The sequence below is a fragment of the Talaromyces rugulosus genome, chromosome V, assembly GCF_013368755.1.
Source record: "Talaromyces rugulosus chromosome V, complete sequence".
In the NCBI taxonomy this organism is placed as follows: domain Eukaryota; kingdom Fungi; phylum Ascomycota; class Eurotiomycetes; order Eurotiales; family Trichocomaceae; genus Talaromyces; species Talaromyces rugulosus.
Window position 1 is genome coordinate 3571131 of NC_049565.1, and position 19077 is coordinate 3590207.

At 43.7% G+C, this 19077-nt stretch overlaps 4 protein-coding genes across 4 annotated transcripts; 1 reads left to right on the forward strand and 3 right to left on the reverse strand.

Moving 5' to 3' along the window:
- Positions 1-2764: 2764 nt before the first annotated feature.
- Positions 2765-3145, forward strand: TRUGW13939_09757 (uncharacterized protein; the record flags this gene model as incomplete). The annotated part of the gene is made up of 1 exon (XM_035492877.1): positions 2765-3145. One exon carries the CDS (start codon positions 2765-2767, stop codon positions 3143-3145), a length of 381 nt encoding a protein of 126 aa, XP_035348770.1.
- Positions 3146-4962: 1817 nt separating this feature from the next.
- Positions 4963-8829, reverse strand: TRUGW13939_09758 (uncharacterized protein; the record flags this gene model as incomplete). The annotated part of the gene is made up of 2 exons (XM_035492878.1): positions 4963-6805; positions 7775-8829. The coding sequence occupies 2 exons, from the start codon at positions 8827-8829 to the stop codon at positions 4963-4965; spliced, it is 2898 nt and encodes a 965-aa protein (XP_035348771.1).
- A 163-nt stretch (positions 8830-8992) lies between these two features.
- TRUGW13939_09759 (uncharacterized protein) lies at positions 8993-10924 on the reverse strand (the record flags this gene model as incomplete). Its single annotated transcript, XM_035492879.1, has 1 exon — positions 8993-10924. The coding sequence occupies one exon, from the start codon at positions 10922-10924 to the stop codon at positions 8993-8995; it is 1932 nt and encodes a 643-aa protein (XP_035348772.1).
- Positions 10925-14961: 4037 nt separating this feature from the next.
- Positions 14962-16356, reverse strand: TRUGW13939_09760 (uncharacterized protein; the record flags this gene model as incomplete). Its single annotated transcript, XM_035492880.1, has 2 exons — positions 14962-15475; positions 15920-16356. The coding sequence occupies 2 exons, from the start codon at positions 16354-16356 to the stop codon at positions 14962-14964; spliced, it is 951 nt and encodes a 316-aa protein (XP_035348773.1).
- Between the last annotated feature and the right edge of the window lie 2721 nt (positions 16357-19077).

Consider the following 19077-nt stretch of genomic DNA (forward strand, 5'->3'; position numbering starts at 1 on the left):
TTTATTATTAGGACTAGGGCACTCTAGATTAGGATTATGGTTCAATAACCGTAGGTATCACTAGTAAGGCAGAAAATGTGTTTTTAAAAAACACGCATGAGGCCTATAATAGGACGAGAAGATTGATGTGTTGAGTGGCACAGTATTGACTTTGTTATCTTTATCATCATTGTCATCTTTATTCTTGATGTTGTCTCTATTAGTATTAGTAGAGGAGAGAGAGTGTATGCACTTTTTTGTAAAAAGAAGAGCAGCAGCGGACTTGTCCTTTTTTAAGAGTGATTTCTTTAATAATTTCTTCTACACTGTAGATTGTAGTGTACCAGTAGCTATATTATTAATAGTATGTGTTAGCCAGATACAGCTTAATATAGAGATATCCTTGTTAGAGAATGAGATAATTAGCAAAGTAGCTAGAAGGCAGCAGAGGATCTTCTTTTTTAGAACTATTTTATAAACTGTTAGCGAATAACAAACTAAGTAAATATTTAAATAGATATTACAATCAATATAAGATAACCAGTAAAGGATATATTACTTATATTTAGACAGTATAAATAAATAAGAGAGCAGAAAGGATAAGTACAAGATTAGCAGTAGTGCAATAAACTGTTTGGTAGTAAAGAAGAAAAAATAAATAATAACCTGACCTATAAACAATATATTAATAATATATATAGGTAGGTCTATATACCATACGCACTAGTCCCCATAATAATAGCGCCTAAGCTTATTTATATCTTCTATAAGAATCTACATAAAGAACACTGGCGCAGCTTCTAAAAAAAAGAGGGGTAATATGAGGCCATAAGACCTTCAAGATATACTAGATGCCACACCTCACTACACTAGCCTCACAGAGGGTTACCAAGCCACTAATAAAGCGGCATATATATACTGACCTTTGCACAGGGGTTGTCGAAGGTCAGCAATCAGTTTGACTACCTAGCGAACCATAGCTTTACTATCGAATCCAACTCTTGCCTGCTCTCTATATAATATCCTCACATATATATTATTAAAATTAAAAAAAAAACTTTTTAAAAATAATTATAATAATTTTATTAATTTTTTATTATTTAGCTTTTTTTTTATAATTTTTTTTTTTTTTTTTTTTTTTAACTATTTTAATTTTTATATATTTTTTATATTAGTTTAAATAAATTCTCTAATATATTTTTAGAAAAGTTTTTTTTATTTTTAAAAATAAAATATTTAGATTATTAAAGTTATTATTTCTTTATAAGTTTTTTCTTTATTAGTTTTAATTTTATCTTAAATAAAAACTAAATATTTTTAAAATAACTTAGAAATAGATATAATAATATAATAATAATTATTAATATAAATGTAACTATTATAATAATTTAAAAATTTAGTTTTAATATAGGTTTTATTTAGATAATAATAATAATTATAAAATAAGATAAAAAAAATACTAAATCTATTAATTTAAAAAATAAGATTTTTAGATTTTAAAATTTTTTTAAATAATATAGTTAGAATATTACTATTAAGAATATTAATAAAATTAAAACTAGTTTATCTATATAATAAAGGTATACAACTATTTATATAACTATTAAAATACTAGTCTTTAAAGAAAAAGATTATTAAAAGATTTAATTAACTATAGCTAATTAATAGGTCTATAGATAGTTATAGATAGATTAAAGTTATAAAATTATATAATTATTAAAGTAATTATAATAATTAATATAATAAATATAATAAAGATACTATAGCTATCTAAGTAAAGACTTTAATAGCTATAATAAAGATTTACTATATAAAGATATTTATTTATTAATATATATTTAGTTTAATTATGTTTTATTTTATATAAAATTAGATCTATATTTTATCTAGTCTATTAATAAATTATTATTAAATATCCTTTTATTTATAAAAGATATTTCTTTATCTAACCCTAGTTACTGATATCTCTATCTTATTTGGTAGAATACTACTAACGAACACCTATTCTGGTAAAGAACAAATGGTACAGTAACAGCGAACCCAAACAAGAAGCTGCATTTGGAGCCGGTAACTGGCCGATGAACAGCAAAAGCATGATCCTCGAAACATGGAATGCTACGGCTGCTACCATATATTTAAAACATTCTCTGGGATACTGATACATCTAGAATCTAGTAATTGCACGTCAGAGGTAACTAAAAATGAAATTATTTTTGCGAAGTTATTCACCGCCCACGGCAAATTCCTTCGCCCCTATGGGCGCCTTGTGTAACGTTATTATGATGTTTCAAAACCAGCGGCCGAGTTATTCAATCTGCAATTGTCCCTTTTCCACGCCGAGCTAACACCCATCCTTCTTCCGAATTACACCATCATATGCACTTAGTAGCGCGAAGCGATCGGGAGTAAAATTTTCCATCTAATTGAATATTGCAAAATGGTCATTTGCTGGGTGTTTCTTCTTCAGCTATAATTAGCGATTACCGAGTGCGGCACCGACACTAGACTTGATCCGGGTTGCCCAAGACAATCATCCACAACTTGGAAATGACTCGACGAGGACGGAAAATTGCAATGCTTCCAGCTAGATGACTTATTTTTATAAAATTAATTCAACTGCAACCAGCAACCAGTAAAATCTATATTAACACAGTCTGACCCAACATTAAACCCGCACCAGAACGACAAAAAGGTCCCCTTATCAGATCGTTTCCTTCAATAATATTAAAGGACCAAAGCAAATTCAACTTAAATTTCTCCAAAAGAACAAACACTATATTTGGTAATGCAGCTCACCAATGTCACCGCGCTGGTCCTTGGCCTCCTCACCTCCTCTGGCCTTGCTGCTCCTCCTTCTTGGGTCAAGCCTGCCACTATCCAGCTCGCCAACGAACAATCTGGTGCCATTGCCAACGTCGCTGTCCCCGTTGATGGCGTGAAGCGCCCTGTTCAGGAGCTCTGGGGCCACACTGCAGTTGCACACGAGGGCCTTGTCTTCGCCTCAAGTGCCATGCTCACTGTTTTGCAGCAGACCACAGTCTGCGAGTTCACCGAAGAGCTAGGTCTAGATGTGAGTATGAACGCTGAGAAAACATACACTTCTTTCGGGGGAGGTGTCAAGGACCTCTGCGCCGCCTATGTGGTGTGCAAGTGCGAGGGCATGTGAAATGTCAATGCTGAAACGAGCTTCCGGATAAGAAGGGCTTGGCGATTGATTTGTATCTTTAGCATGTGTGGCGAAACGAGAATTAATCTAGTATAGCTATTTACGTGCTTTACTCGGTATGCGAATGTCATCTCGAATAAATTCTGCTGCCTTTCTCTTGCACGAAAGAAATTCTCACGCTCGGAAATCATGCATCGTTTGTGTGACATAATATCCCGCCCGTTTGCCTAGATCCCTTAGAATCCTAGCTAGTGTTGCTGCCTTTTGAATTAGCCCCGGCTTCTCATATGCGATGGTTACCAGTCACATATGACATGGGAATTTATGGATTTTTGAGAGAAAAAGCAAATTATTGTCTTTTTTTTAATCTGTTACGACTAGTAGAAAGATGTACTTGATAATATTATATTAATAAAAATACTAAGTATAAGAGAAGAAGCTAGAAATGGAAATAACTAGTAGATTAATATATATAAAATAGGATATATATCTATTAAATCTTAATTCTAGCTGCTTTAAATAGCTAAAACTATAGAGTAACTTAGAATAGTAATTAATTCTAAACTAATTATCATAGTATATTTTAATATATTCTTAAAGTTTAATATAGAATATTAGTGTGGTGGAAGATATGACCGCCCCGTGGAATGGGCTAGTGTGAACAGCGGCATGCCGGGTGTTTGTGTGAGGCTATTCCCGAACGTTCCTGTGTGAGGCCAATACACCCGCCCTGTGCCACACTATGGCACTACTGTAGATACGCCAGCCTTATAAGATTATAACTCTTTACTAAATTATTATCATCTAAAACTATATATACTATAATATCTTTAAAAAATTATATAAAGATTTAATAATTAATTTAATATTATATAGAATTATATATTTATTATTATTTTAAATATTTATTTTTTAAAAATAATTTTTATATTTTAATTACTCTTTAGAAAAAAAATTAATAATATTAAAAATAATCTAAATAAAAAATAATATAAATAAAATTAGATAATAATAATATATTAAAAAATATAAAAATTATAAAAAAAAATAAATAGAATTTTTTATATTTTAATAAACTAGAAAAAAAATTAAAATAGAAATAATTATTTTTAGTATCTAATAAAGTAATATTTAAAATTTAATTTTTTATAATAAAATAGCTAGATAGATTATTAATAGAATAAATCTAAAAAACAAATATTTAAATAAAATAAAAAGCTTATTTAATAGAGCTAAAATATTAAATTTTTTAAAATTAAATAAAGATTTAAAGAATAAATAAATTATAATTTAAAAAAAATAATTCTAAATATTAACTTTTTTATTAGAAAAATATCTAGAAAGATTTAAAATTAAGATTTTTTATTAAAAAAAATCTAAAAAAATATATTTTTATTAAATAAATAAAATTATAATTTAATTATTATTTTAGATAATATAATTATTATCTATATTTAAAAATAATAAAAATAGTAAATAATCTAATTAAATTTTAATTTTTTTAATATAGAATTTTTTAAAAAAAAATATAATTATTATTATTATTATTTAATCAAATTTAACGTCTATACCGAGCCCTAGGCTATGACAGACAGCGATTCGTGTGGATTAGGCCTGCTTATAGGGGTTGCCCCCCATAAGCCGGTGCCTCTACCCCCATTGGATCCAGGCTTTCAAGGTATCTTGCACTTTCCTCACCCCATGCCGCTTATATGCGCAGGACGATTCGGGGGCTTATAGTGGGTGGCAACCACTACCCCCTCCTTATGGCCACTAACGTTTGGGCGTTGCCTACAATAGCGGGCCGCCCCTGCCCGCTATCCTTCCCCCTCTCGCTCTCCCTCATCCAGGGCCTCAATGCCCCAATTATCAGTCTTATAGGCCTGCTCCCAGGCCTGTTGGTTATCCTCTCGCTCCCTAATGGCCCCTATAAACGCCAGCAGCGCTGTAGTGGCCTTTGGGTCCTGGAATAGGCGTGCTTCGGGGCACTGCTCGCTATCCTGCGGGGCCTTTACCCCCGCTTCGGCCAAGCCGGCATATAGTTTTTCCCGCTGGTGGCACCACTGTCGACAGTTTGTAAGAAGGTGTCTTACCGTCTCAGTCCCCCTAGAGCACCCCAAGCAATTAGGGGAGTCTCGGGCCTTGATTCGGTGCAGATAGGCCCCGATTGGGGTGTGGCCGGTCTTGAATTGGTAATACCGCCGCGCCAGGTGCTTGGGGGTGCTTGCCACTATTGGGTCAAGCTTCCATCCCCGGGGGGGTTGGTAGGCCTGGCCTACCTGTTGGGTGCGTCTTGCAAGCTTTGCAGTGAGCCAGTTGGCCTTGATAGCGCTATAAGTCTCGGTGCATGCCCGCCGGGCATGGGCCAGTGAGATGCCTGAGTACTTGCCTGTACAGGGCCTCCCTGCAGCTTTCTTAGCGGCCTTATCGGCCTCCTCGTTGCCTGGGACCCCTTTATGGCCTGGCACCCAGCATATGGTAACCCTGCGGCCGGTGGCCTGTAGTTCCCCGGCTAGGTCGTGTGCCCGCAGCGCTAGGGCTTGCCCTGGGCCAGGCCGGGTATGCTGGAGCCTGCTTATAGCGGCCTGGGCGTCTAAAAACACCCTAATTGGCCCTATAAGATTCTCTGCCAGCGCCCACTCTAGGGCTTCGACTACTCCTATTAGTTCTGCATCAAAGACTTCGAAGCCTGCGCCCAGGGGAGCTAGGCGCGACCTCCAGGGGCCAATAAGTGGCTTATAAGCTACTGCAGCGCCTACGCGCTGATCGTCTAACCTAGAACCGTCTGAGTAAAGGTCGGTGTTCCCTATCCCACTTAGGGGGTCTGAGGCTAATTGCATAGCGGTTTCAGGGGAGTCTATCCTGAAATCTAGTGGTATAGACCTATTACCAGGCTCTATTGTACGCTCAAAGCCCTGGGAGGGGTCGGCGGTCAAGGCCTCTCGTAGCCTGCGGGCCAGGCCCATGCCCAGCTTCCAGGGGCCTCGGCGGGTTGGTGTTGCCCAAGCTCGGTCTTCTAGTGGCTGCTCTCCAGGCTGTGCATGGGCGTCTCCCTCCCTAAGCGTTATAGGGAGTATTTCTGCTGCTGGATGCCCCTGGGGAAGTCCTAGGAGTCTCAGGGCATACCGCCGCTGTTTACTATCTAATAGGGCCTCTGCTGGTTCCAGAGCTGCCTCCCTTATAAGCGGTCCTAACGGGGTGGACTTCAGCATGCCTGTGACTGCCCGGGCCTGGTTATTAATTAGGCCCTGCAGTCCTTCTAGGCAGTTCTTTTGCCCATGCCACCAAAGCTCGGCCCCATAAAGCGCCACTGACTGCGCGGTGGCCTTTTGGATTCGCCATGCCAGGCCTGGGGGGAGCCCCTCGGCCTTGCACAGTGCCCGCACTCGTCTTTCAGTATTTTGACCTTTTTGCAGGCGGTACTTATAGTGGGCTTTGAGGGTAAGCTTTGGATCTAGTAAGACCCCTAACCACCGGATGGCTGTTGGGGAGAATGCCACTAAAGCGTCTCCTACCTGCACCCTAGCTTCCTGGACCTGATTTTTATGTTCCCTGCTGGTGGCCCTAGAGAATAGGATGGCCTCTGTCTTTTTAGGGTCGAATTTGACGCTATCTGCCAGTCCCCACTCAATAGCAGCTTTTGCCGCTGCTTCTAGCTGCCTGCAGATCTCAGAGACCGAGCTTCCCTGGGCTACCAGGCCTATGTCATCGGCATAGGACAGGGCCTTGATTCCTGGCACCTGCTGTTCCATAGCCTGAAACACACCCCGGATATAGATAAGAAAGAGGATTGGGGAGACCGGTGAGCCCTGGGGCAGCCCTGAGTCAATAGGCTGTTCAGGGGCTTTATAACCGTCAATTACGAGGCTGACCCTTCTATTTGTAAGGAAGGATAAGGTCCACCTTATAAGGTCATTATCCAGGCCTGCAGCTTCCATAGCCTCACTAAGCTTATAGGGGTCAACATGGTCGAAGGCCCCCATAACGTCAATAAAGATAGTGCCTGTGAGAAGCTTTTGAGTCCATCCCTCGTGCACTGTTTGCACGAGGCAGGCCACCGCGTCAATAGCCCCACGGCCCCGCCTGCACCCCATTTGTCCAGGGTGTAAAGCCCCCTGGGCCTCACACCAGTCCGCTATAAGGCCTGCAGCCAGCTTCTCAACAACCTTGCCCAGGCAGCTAAGCAAGCTTATCATCCTCCAGGCCTTCACCTGGGTGTAATCGGGCTTCCCTGGCTTCCGAAGTAGGATGCCTTTAGCGGTCTTCCAGGCCCCTGGGTGCACCCCAAGCCGAAAGCACTGCCTAGCCATCCCTATGATTCGGGGCGAGTCTAGTGCCCAGAGTAGCCGGCATGCTTTAAAATTGAGCCTGTCGGCCCCCGGAGCTTTCTTGATGCTCTGGCTGAATAGGGCCTGATGCACCCGCTCTGGCGTTATAAGCATGTGGGCCTGTCCACCTGGCAGCTCCCCAGGAGGGGAGCTACGGGGGGCGTTAGGAAATGCCGTTTCCCTGATTAGAGCTTCTTTATCGGCCATGGTAGTGGCAGGGGGAGCCTCTAGATCCGGGCCTTGGAGTGCTGGGGTGGTGGGATTAGTCCGTGGCTTAGTGTACTGTAGGGCTATCCAACACCTATTAGGATCTCCTGGAGAAGGCTTTTCCAGGCCATCCCTAGGGCCTTTGGGAAAAGGGTTCCCAGTGGGGTTCGAACCTTTTTTCCACTCTTCCTTCCCCCCAGGGCCTCCCTCAGCAAGGAAGACCTCCCAGCAGGTCCTTTTAGCCGCCTTTATTTCATGGTAATAAGCGGTTCTTGCAGCCTTGAATTCGGTGTCGGTACAGGCATGGGCCTGCCACCGCTTGCGGGCTGCAGCCCATAAGCTCCGGGCTTGCCGCAGCTCTGGCTTCCACCACCGCTTAGAGCGTGCACAAAGCCGTACTGCTTTGGCATGCCTATCGAGTACGCTGGTTAGGGTGTCCTGCACCCAATTGGCCTCTCTAGCAAGGTCTTCCTCGGTGCATTGATCACTAAGAGGGGGGTGGCCTACAGCCTCTGAGGCCCAAGCTGCTGTGGCCAGCTTTAGGGCTTCCTCGTTTACCTGCAGAGCTTCTATCTGCCACCCAGTAATCTCCCCGGAGATTCCTCCTGGGGGGGGTTCTAGGGCTTCCCAGGCTAGGACGATAAGCTCATGGTCAGATGTTGTAGGCTTATCCTTATCCACCTCCCAGGCTTGCAGAGGCCCTAGGGTTGGCGAGGATAACGCTAAATCAATAATTGACACCCCCTCGGTCTTCTTATAGCGTGTGGCCTCCCCCAGTGGGTTATTAACATATAGTGAGTGCCGCTCTATAAGCTGTTCCAAGGGCTCAGCGTTAACCCGGCCCTTGGCCAGTGGGTTCCACGAAGGGCTATGGGCGTTGAAATCACCCACTAATAGGCACCTACCCACTATAAGCAGGTCCCAGTCTGCGTCCTCGATGGCCCGGCGTCGTCTAGGGAAGGCCCCTTGCCACCGGTAACTGGCCCCAATCCACACATCATAGCAGTTGACTATTCTAGTGCGTCGGGGGGCATGCCCGCTAATTATTGGTGCTTCCCATATGTCCAGGGCCTGTAAATAGGGGTGGTCTACTAAATCAGTGCGGTTCTCGACCCTAACCGCCCCTATAAGGTCTTTACGGATGGCCATAAGCACCCGTTGATCCCGCTTCTCCCCCCCTGGCCAGTACAGCAGATAGCCTGGGTGGGAGAAGTCATAGGCAATATAAGGCTCTTGCAGGCATATAATGCCTATTTGCCGCTCTATCCCCGCTTCTAGAGCCCCTAAGGTTGCGGGGTAGGTACGGCCGCAATTATGTTGAATAATCAACATTAATAGGGGCTGCAGCTCCAGGCGTTGGTGTTGGACACGGGGATGAGTACGGTAGGGGTGATGTCCCTGGGGCATCTTCCATAGCGTCATCGACCTCCCTAAGCTTTGGGGCTTGGGGGGCGTCCTGGGTAGTGGTTGGGGGAGAAGCCTCCTCAGCAACGCCTTCCCATTCGGTCCATTCAGGGGGGGGAGGGGGCATAACGACCTCTACGCCAGGGAAGCGCTTATGGAGTCGCCGGCGGGCCTCCCGAAGCTTGGGGCACCCCGGGGAATCAGCCTGGTGCTTCCCCCCACAGTTGCCGCATTTAGTGGGTGCATGCAGGCATGGGTGGCCTGTTTGGGCCCTGCAGTCTAGCACGTTGCAGGTGTGCTCTTGGGCTTCATGGGCGCCAGCACACACGGTGCAGAGTGGTGGTCGGGTGCCGCAGCCTCTATAAGTTCGGTGGCCAATGCCGCAGCATCGGGTGCAAACGGTGTCTTTACCCACTTCGTGATAGGGGCTGGTAGGGTGCCTGTTGCCCCCGAAGCGTACGCCCCGGGCGAGTAGCCTGCGGGCGTCATCTAGGCCTCCTACTGTTATAACGATAGTAGAGAAACGCTGCTTATTAGTCTGGATAGCCGCTATCGGCTTGATCCAGGTAGGGTTTCTCATTAGGGTGCATGTGCCCCCTAATTCAATTTCTTCCCTGGCTAGGCCTAGCCCTGAGGCGCTATAGCGGGCTACCGGCACCGCATGCACCTTAATCTTGTGCCACTGTTGGTCTGCTTCCACTGAGATGACTGCGGGGTCGACCCGGTGGCAGGCAGCCACCAATAGGTCCTTATAGGCTGGTAATAGCGAGCCTACGGTGCTTCCTTGGTCCAATAGGGCTGAGATAGCCCCTGATTCGGTGTAATTGGCGTCTATTACCCTGGCGAAGTTCGGGAAGCCTGCCTGGGCTAGGCAGCGGTTAAGCTGCAAGATGACATCGGCTTTAGACTTTCTAGGGGCGGTGCGGCCATTTTCACGCCTAAATATAAGCCTGCGGTCTCCCTTGTTGCTTCCGCGAATAGGCTTCAGGCTCCCTGGGTCCATTTGGACTTTTGGGGGCTGGTTCGGGGAGTAAGCCCGTTTTTTTGTAACGATTTGCCACTCCTGGGCATTGCTGGCCGCTATATCGGCCCACTGGGGGCCTGCTGCGGGCTTCACCCCAGGGGGTGGTTTTGATATCGGGGGTGAGGCTCTGCGTGGCTCTATGGGCTTAGCGGCCCTATTCGGGTTAGCTTGGGGGCCATGGGCGACCTCTGCAAACGTCGTCCCCTGGGATGGCAGAGGCTGTCGTGGGCCCTGGCGGTCGCCCCCTGACGATAGGGGCTTTAGGGGGTGGTTTGGGGCGTTCGGGGAGGCCTGTTGAGCTTCTAGGGTTGAGAAACGGCGCTCCAGAGCGCCCAATTGGCCTGTGAGGCGCTGCTCCATAGCCTCTACCAGAGAGGTCATATAGGCCTTCATAGCGGCCATCTCCGCGTGCAGCGCGCTATTGCTGCTTGCAAAGTGGCCTAATAAGGCCTGTTCCATGTCCTTGTAGGCTGGGCCGATTAGGGCCTTCATGGGGGCTCTTTCTGCCCCGTCAGGGCTGTGTTCCTGTAGTCTCTTCCCTAGAGTTTTAGGTGCTTCCTGGGAGCCTGGCACGCTGCTTAGGGGGGGAAACAACTCCCTAGGGTTGATTTCCAGGCTAGGCAAGAAGCCCTCGCTCTGAGGGACTGTTGCACTTGCCTCGGGGGGCGCTGGTGGTGCTGTCCCCGCTGGGGTGCCTATATAGGCCCCTACGGGGTTCACCAGACCTAGCGCCTGCCCCCCTGGGTCTAGGGGGTGGTTGTCGATATTGGGGAGTCCAGGGGCCATAGCGAAGCCCTGGATGCCTTCCAGTAGCATTGAATTTCAAAAGGTTGATTTTTGATTTTCCCGGCGGGTTATATTTGTAGTTAATTAGTAAAAAGCTTTTTATTTTATTATAATTTTTATATTAATTTACTATTAATTCTAGTAATAAAATATAGAATATTAAATATATTTTTATTTTATTTAATAGTTAGAGTTTATAATTATTATTTATAAGTTTTTAAATAGTTTATATTTAATAATATTAAGTTTATTACTAGATTTTTTATTTAAAATATTAAATTTTTTATTTTTTATTATTTATTATAGTAAATAAACTTTTTTTTTTTTTTTAAAAATAAATATATTTTTATATTTTTTATTATAATATATTTTTATTTTTAATTCTATCTATTAGATATCTTATAATATATTTTATAATATTTATAAATATTATCTAAAATTAATATAATATAATACTTATTTTATTATTATATTATTATTATTATTATTATTTAATCAAATTTAATGTCTATACCGAGCCCTAGGCTATGACAGACAGCGATTCGTGTGGATTAGGCCTGCTTATAGGGGTTGCCCCCTATAAGCCGGTGCCTCTACTCCTATTGGATTCAGGCTTTTAAGGTATCTTGCACTTTCCTCACCCTATGTCGCTTATATACATAGGACGATTTGGGGGCTTATAGTAGATAGTAATCATTACCCCTTTTTTATAGCTATTAATATTTAGGTGTTATCTATAATAGCGGGCTGTTTTTACCTGCTATCTTTTCCCTTTTTGCTCCTCCTCATCCAGGGCCTCAATACCCCAATTATCGGTTTTATAGGCTTATTTCCAGGTTTATTGATTATCCTTTTGCTTTTTAATGGCCCTTATAAACGCCAGCAGCACTGTAGTGGCCTTTGAGTCTTAGAATAGATATGCTTCAAGGTATTACTCACTATTCTATAGAGCCTTTATCTTTACTTCGGCCAAGCTAATATATAGTTTTTCCTGCTGGTAGTATCACTATCGATAGTTTATAAGAAGGTATTTTACTATCTTAGTCCTCTTAGAGTACTCTAAACAATTAGAAGAGTCTTGGGTCTTGATTTAATATAGATAGACCCTGATTAAGATATAGTTAATCTTAAATTAGTAATATTACTACACTAGGTATTTGGGGGTGCTTGTCATTATTAAGTCAAGCTTCTATTCCTAAAGAGGTTAGTAGGCCTAGTCTATTTATTAAATATATTTTATAAGCTTTACAGTAAGCTAGTTAATCTTAATAGTGCTATAAGTCTTAATATATATCTACTAAGTATAGACTAGTAAGATATCTGAGTATTTATCTATATAAAGTCTCTCTATAGTTTTCTTAGTAGCTTTATTGGTTTTTTTATTGCTTAGAACCTCTTTATAGCTTAATATTCAGTATATAGTAACTCTATAGTCAGTAATCTATAGTTTTCTAGCTAGGTTATATACTTATAGTACTAGAGCTTGTCTTAGGCTAGACTAAATATACTAAAGCCTACTTATAGTAGTCTAGATATCTAAAAATATTTTAATTAGCTCTATAAAATTCTTTATTAATATCTATTTTAGGACTTTGACTACTTCTATTAGTTCTGTATTAAAGACTTCGAAGTCTATACTTAGAAAAGCTAAATACAATCTTTAGAGACTAATAAGTAGCTTATAAGCTACTATAGCGTCTATACACTGATTATTTAATCTGGAACTGTCTGAGTAAAGATCGATATTCTTTATTTTATTTAAAGAGTTTGAGACTAATTATATAATAGTTTCAGAAGAATCTATTCTGAAATCTAATAGTATAGATCTATTATTAAATTTTATTATACGCTTAAAGTCTTAAAAAGGGTTAGCGGTTAAAGCTTTTTATAGTCTATAGATTAAGTCTATATCTAGCTTTTAGGGGTTTTAATAGATTAATATTATCTAAGCTTAGTCTTTTAGTAGCTACTCTTTAGGCTATATATAGATATCTTTCTCTCTAAGTATTATAGGGAATATTTCTATTATTAGATGCCTTTAAGGAAGTCTTAGAAATCTTAAGGTATATTACTATTGTTTATTATTTAATAAAGTCTTTACTGGTTCTAGAGCTGCTTTTTTTATAAGTAGTTTTAATAAGATAGATTTTAGTATATTTATAACTGCTTAGACCTAGTTATTAATTAGGCTCTATAGTCTTTCTAGGCAATTCTTTTACTTATATTACTAAAGCTCAGCCTTATAAAGCGTTACTAACTGTGTAATAGCCTTTTAAATTTATTATGCTAGACTTAGAAAAAGCCTCTAGGTCTTGTATAGTGTCTATACTTATTTTTTAGTATTTTAACTTTTTTATAGGCAGTACTTATAGTAAGCTTTAAAAATAAACTTTAGATCTAATAAGACTTTTAACTACTAGATAGTTATTAAAGAGAATGTTACTAAAGCGTTTTCTATCTACACCCTAGTTTTCTAGATTTAATTTTTATGTTCTCTGCTGGTGGCTTTAGAGAATAGGATGGTCTCTGTTTTTTTAGGATTGAATTTGATGCTATCTGCTAGTTTTTATTTAATAATAGCTTTTGCTACTGTTTTTAGCTGTTTATAGATCTTAGAGACTGAGCTTTTCTAGATTATTAGGTCTATGTTATTGGTATAGAACAGGGCTTTAATCTTTAGTATCTGCTATTCTATAGCCTGAAATACACTCTAGATATAGATAAAAAAAAGGATTAAAGAGATTAATAAGTCTTAGAATAGTTTTAAGTTAATAGGCTATTCAGAGGCTTTATAATTATTAATTATAAAGCTGATCTTTCTATTTATAAGGAAAGATAAGGTCTATTTTATAAGATTATTATCTAGATCTATAGTTTCTATAGCTTTACTAAGTTTATAGAGGTTAATATAGTTAAAGATCTTTATAATATTAATAAAAATAGTGTCTGTGAGAAGCTTTTAAGTCTATTTTTTATGTACTGTTTGTATAAGGCAGGCTATTATATTAATAGCCCTATGGCCCCGCTTATATTTTATTTATCTAGGGTATAAAGCCTTTTAGATCTTATATCAGTCTATTATAAGGCCTACAGCCAGTTTTTTAATAATTTTGCTTAAGTAGCTAAGCAAGCTTATTATCTTTTAGATCTTTACTTAGATGTAATTAGGCTTTTTTGGTTTCTAAAGTAAGATATCTTTAGTGATTTTTTAGGTCTCTGGGTATATTCTAAGCTAAAAGCACTGTCTAGCTATCTTTATAATTTAGGATAAGTCTAATACCTGTCATAAGAATCGTGAACGCTCAGCCAATCGATAAGTAGCGGACGCTACTTACATAAGCAAGCTGCCTGAAACTCCTATAGAGTAGACTTGCTAATTGTAAGAATAAAGACGGAAATAACTATATAGGAACTTATATAATCTGAATAGTACAGATATATTAATTTAGTAAAGATATACTAAATAGATAGACATCCTAAATAGTATGGCTGTATCATTTCTATACAAATATACTTAGTGTAGAACTATCTACCCTATGCAAGTACACTCAGTACAGATGCACCCTAATGGTGCGCATATACTATATTAGTGAAAGTGCATTATAACATATGATTATATAGATAATATAGCTAAATATAGCTAAACTATGTTTAGATATGTTAATAATATAGTCAACAGAGCATTGACTATGTTTGCTATATTTAGGATTAGCTATATAAAAATACTCATTTATTATTATATATCTAGCTTATTATATTTTATTCTTTTAAGTAAATAGTATTTTACTATTTATTTATTTAATCAAATTTAACGTCTATACCGAGCCCTAGGCTATGACAGACAGCGATTCGTGTGGATTAGGCCTGCTTATAGGGGTTGCCCCCTATAAACCGGTGCCTCTACCCCCATTGGATCCATGCTTTCAAGGTATCTTGCACTTTCCTCGCCCCAAGCCACTTATATGCGCAGGACGATTCGGGGGCTTATAGTGGGTGGCAACCACTACCCCCTCCTTATGGCCACTAACGTTTGGGCGTTGCCTACAATAGCGGGCCGCCCCTGCCCGCTATCCTTCCCCCTCTCGCTCTCCCTCATCCAGGGCCTCAATGCCCCAATTATCAGTCTTATAGGCCTGCTCCCAGGCCTGTTGGTTATCCTCTCGCTCCCTAATGGCCCCTATAAACGCCAGCAGCGCTGTAGTGGCCTTTGGGTCCTGGAATAGGCGTGCTTCGGGGCACTGCTCGCTATCCTGCAGGGCCTTTACCCCCGCTTCGGCCAAGCCGGCATATAGTTTTTCCCGCTGGTGGCACCACTGTCGACAGTTTGTAAGAAGGTGTCTTACCGTCTCAGTCCCCCTAGAGCACCCCAAGCAATTAGGGAAGTCTCGGGCCTTAATTCGGTGCAAATAGGCCCCAATTGGTGCGTGGCCAGTCTTGAACTGGTAATATCGCCGCGCTAGGTGCTTGGGGGTGTTCGCCAACATTGGGTCAAGCTTCCATCCCCGGGGGGGATAGTAGGCCTGGCTTGCCCGCTGGGCACGCTTTGCAAGCTTTGCAGCAAGCCAGTTGGCCCTGGCAGCTCTATAAGCTTCGGTACAGGCCCGTTGAGCATGTGCCAGTGAGATGCCCGAGTATTTGCCTGTTCGGGGCTTCCCCGCAGCTTTCTTGGCGGCTTTATCGGCCTCTTCGTTGCCTGGGACCCCCTTATGGCCTGGCACCCAGCATATAGTAACCCTGCGGCCGGTGGCCTGCAGTTCCTTGGCTAGATCATGTGCCCGCAGCGCCAGGGCTTGGCCAGGGCCTGGCTGGGTATGCTGAAGCCTGCCTATAGCGGCTTGAGCATCGAGAAACACCCTAATTGGCCCTCTAAGATTCTCTGCCAGCGCCCACTCTAGGGCTTCGACTACTCCTATTAGTTCTGCATCAAAGACTTCGAAGCCTGCGCCCAGGGGAGCTAGGCGCGACCTCCAGGGGCCAATAAGTGGCTTATAAGCTACCGCAGCGCCTACGCGCTGATCGTCTAACCTGGAACCGTCTGAGTAAAGGTCAGTGTTCCCTATCCCACTTAGGGGGTCTGAGGCTAATTGCATAGCGGTTTCAGGGGAGTCTATCCTGAAATCTAGTGGTATAGACCTATTACCAGGCTCTATTGTACGCTCAAAGCCCTGGGAGGGGTCGGCGGTCAAGGCCTCTCGTAGCCTGCGGGCCAGGCCCATGCCCAGCTTCCAGGGGCCTCGGCGGGTTGGTGTTGCCCAAGCTCGGTCTTCTAGCGGCTGCTCTCCAGGCTGTGCATGGGCGTCTCCCTCCCTAAGCGTTATGGGGAGTATTTCTGCTGCTGGATGCCCCTGGGGAAGTCCTAGGAGTCTCAGGGCATACCGCCGCTGTTTACTATCTAATAGGGCCTCTGCTGGTTCCAGAGCTGCCTCCCTTATAAGCGGTCCTAATGGGGTGGACTTCAGCATGCCTGTGACTGCCCGGGCCTGGTTATTAATTAGGCCCTGCAGTCCTTCTAGGCAGTTCTTTTGCCCATGCCACCAAAGCTCGGCCCCATAAAGCGCCACTGACTGCGCGGTGGCCTTTTGGATTCGCCATGCCAGGCCTGGGGGGGAGCCCCCTGGGGCCTTGCACAGTGCCCGCACTCGTCTTTCAGTATTTTGACCTTTTTGCAGGCGGTACTTATAGTGGGCTTTGAGGGTAAGCTTTGGATCTAGTAAGACCCCTAACCACCGGATGGCTTTGGGGAGAATGCCACTAAAAGCGTCTCCTACCTGCACCCTAGCTTCCTGGACTGATTTTTATGTTCCCTGCTGGTGAGCCCTAGAGAATAGGATGGCCTCTGTCTTTTAGGGTCGAATTTGACGCTATCTGCCAGTCCCCACTCATAGCAGCTTTTGCCGCTGCTATCTAGCTGCCTGCAGATCTCAGAGAGACCGAGCTTCCTGGGCTACCAGGCCTAATGTCATCGGCATAGGACAGGCCTTGATATCCTGGGCACTGCTGTTCCATAGCCTGAAACACACCCCGGATATAGATAAGAAAGAGAGATTGGGGGAGACCGGTGAGCCCTGGGGCAGCCCTGAGTCATTAGGCTGTTCAGGGGCTTTATAACGCGTCAATTACGAGGCTGACCCTTCTATTTGTAAGGAAGGATAAGGTCACCTTATAAGGTCATTATCCAGGCCTGCAGCTTCCATAGCCTCACTAAGCTTATAGGGGTCAAAACATGGTCGACGCAGGCCCCCATAACGTCAATAAAGATAGTGCCTGTGCGAGAAGGCTTTTGAGTCCAATCCCTCGTGCACTGTTTGCACGAAGCATGGCAGGCCACCGCGTCAATAGCCCTACGCCACGGCCCCGCCTGCACCCCATTTGTCCAGGGTGTAAAGCCCCCTGGCCTCCACCCAGTCCGCTATAAGGCCTGCAGCAGGCTTCACCAACAAACTTCCCCCCCCCCCCAGCAGATACAAGCAAGCTATATCTCCAAAACCACGTCACTGGGTGTAATGGTCAGTGCTTCCCTATGGCTCACTTAGATCCGGGGTGGGAAGTAGGATGCCTTTAATTGCATAAGCGGTTTCACAGGAAGTCTATCCTGAAATCTAGTGGTATAGACCCCAAGCCAAAGCACTGCCTACGCCATCCCTCATGATTCGGGCGGTCTAGTGCCAGAGTAGCCGGCATGCCTTTTAAAATTGAGCCTGTCTGCCCCCGGAGCTTTCTGGTGCTCTGGCTGAATAGGGCCTGATGCCCCGCTGTCTGGCGGCGAGGGCGTCTCCCTCCCTAAGCGTTATCGGGATATTTCTGTGCTGGATGCCCCTGCGGGAAGTCCTAGGAGTATCAGGGATACCGCGCTGTTTATAAGCATGTGGGCTGTCCACTTGCTGGGCTCGAGGCTCCGCGGCAGGATGGGGAGCTACGTGCGGGGGGCGTTAGGAAATGCCGTTTTTTCCTCCCTGATTAGTAGCTTCTTTATCGGCCTATGGTAGTGGCAGGGGGTAGCCTGCTAATCCTCTAGATCCGGGCCTTGGAGTGGCTGGGGTGAGTGGGATTAGTCCGTGGCTTAGTTGTACTGTAGGGCTATCCAACACCTATTAGGATCTCCTGGAGAAGGCTTTTCCAGGCCATCCCTAGGGCCTTTGGGAAAAGGGTTCCGCAGTGGGGTTCGAACCTTTTTTCGCACTCTTCCTTCCTCCCAGGGATCCCTCAGCCAAGGAAGACCTCCCAGCAGGTCCTTTTAGGGTCCCATTAGCCGCCTTTATTTCATGGTAATAAGCGGTTCTTGCAGCCTTGAATTCGGTGTCGGTACAGCATGGGCCTGCCACCGCTTGCGGGCTGCAGCCCATAAGCTCGGGCTTGCCGCAGCTCTGGCTTCCCACCACCGCTTAGAGCGTGCACAAAGCCGTACTGCTTTGGCATGCCTATCGAGTACGCTGGTTAGGGTGTCCTGCACCAATTGGCCTCTCTAGCAAGGTCTTCCTCGGTGCATTGATCACTAAGGAGGGGGGTGGCCTACAGCCTCTGAGGCCCAAGCTGTCTGTGGCAGCTTTAGGGCTTCCTCGTTTAGGCCTGTGCAGAGCTTCTATCTGCCACCCACAGTAATTCTCCCCGGAGATTCCTCCTGGGGGGGTTCTAGGGCTTCCCAGGCTAGGACGATAAGCTCATGGTCAGATGTTGTAGGCTTATCTCTTATCCACCCCTGGCTTGCAGAGGCCCTAGGGTTGGCGAGGATAACGCTAAATCAATAAAAAAAATTGACACCCCACGCTACGGTCTTCTTATAGCGTGTGGCCTCCCCCAGTGGGTTATTAACATATAGTGAGTGACCTAGGCTCTATAATAGCTGTTCGCAAGGCTCAGGCGTTAATCCCGAGCTTGGCTGTGCAGTGGTTCCACGAAGGGGCTATGGGCGTTGAAATCACCCACTAATAGGCACCTACACAGCCCACATATAAATAAGCAGGTCCCACTTATCGATGGCGCTAGGGAAGGTCCAGTCTGCGTACCTCCTTGCCTCACCATCGTTAACTGGCTGCGAGGTTCAAACATGCCACACATCTAGCAGTTGATGGCCCAATCGCACACCACACAATCACATATACGACAGTTGACTATTCTAGTGCGTCGGGGGGCATGCCCGCTAATTATTGGTGTGCTTCCCATATGTCGCAGGGCCTGTAAATATG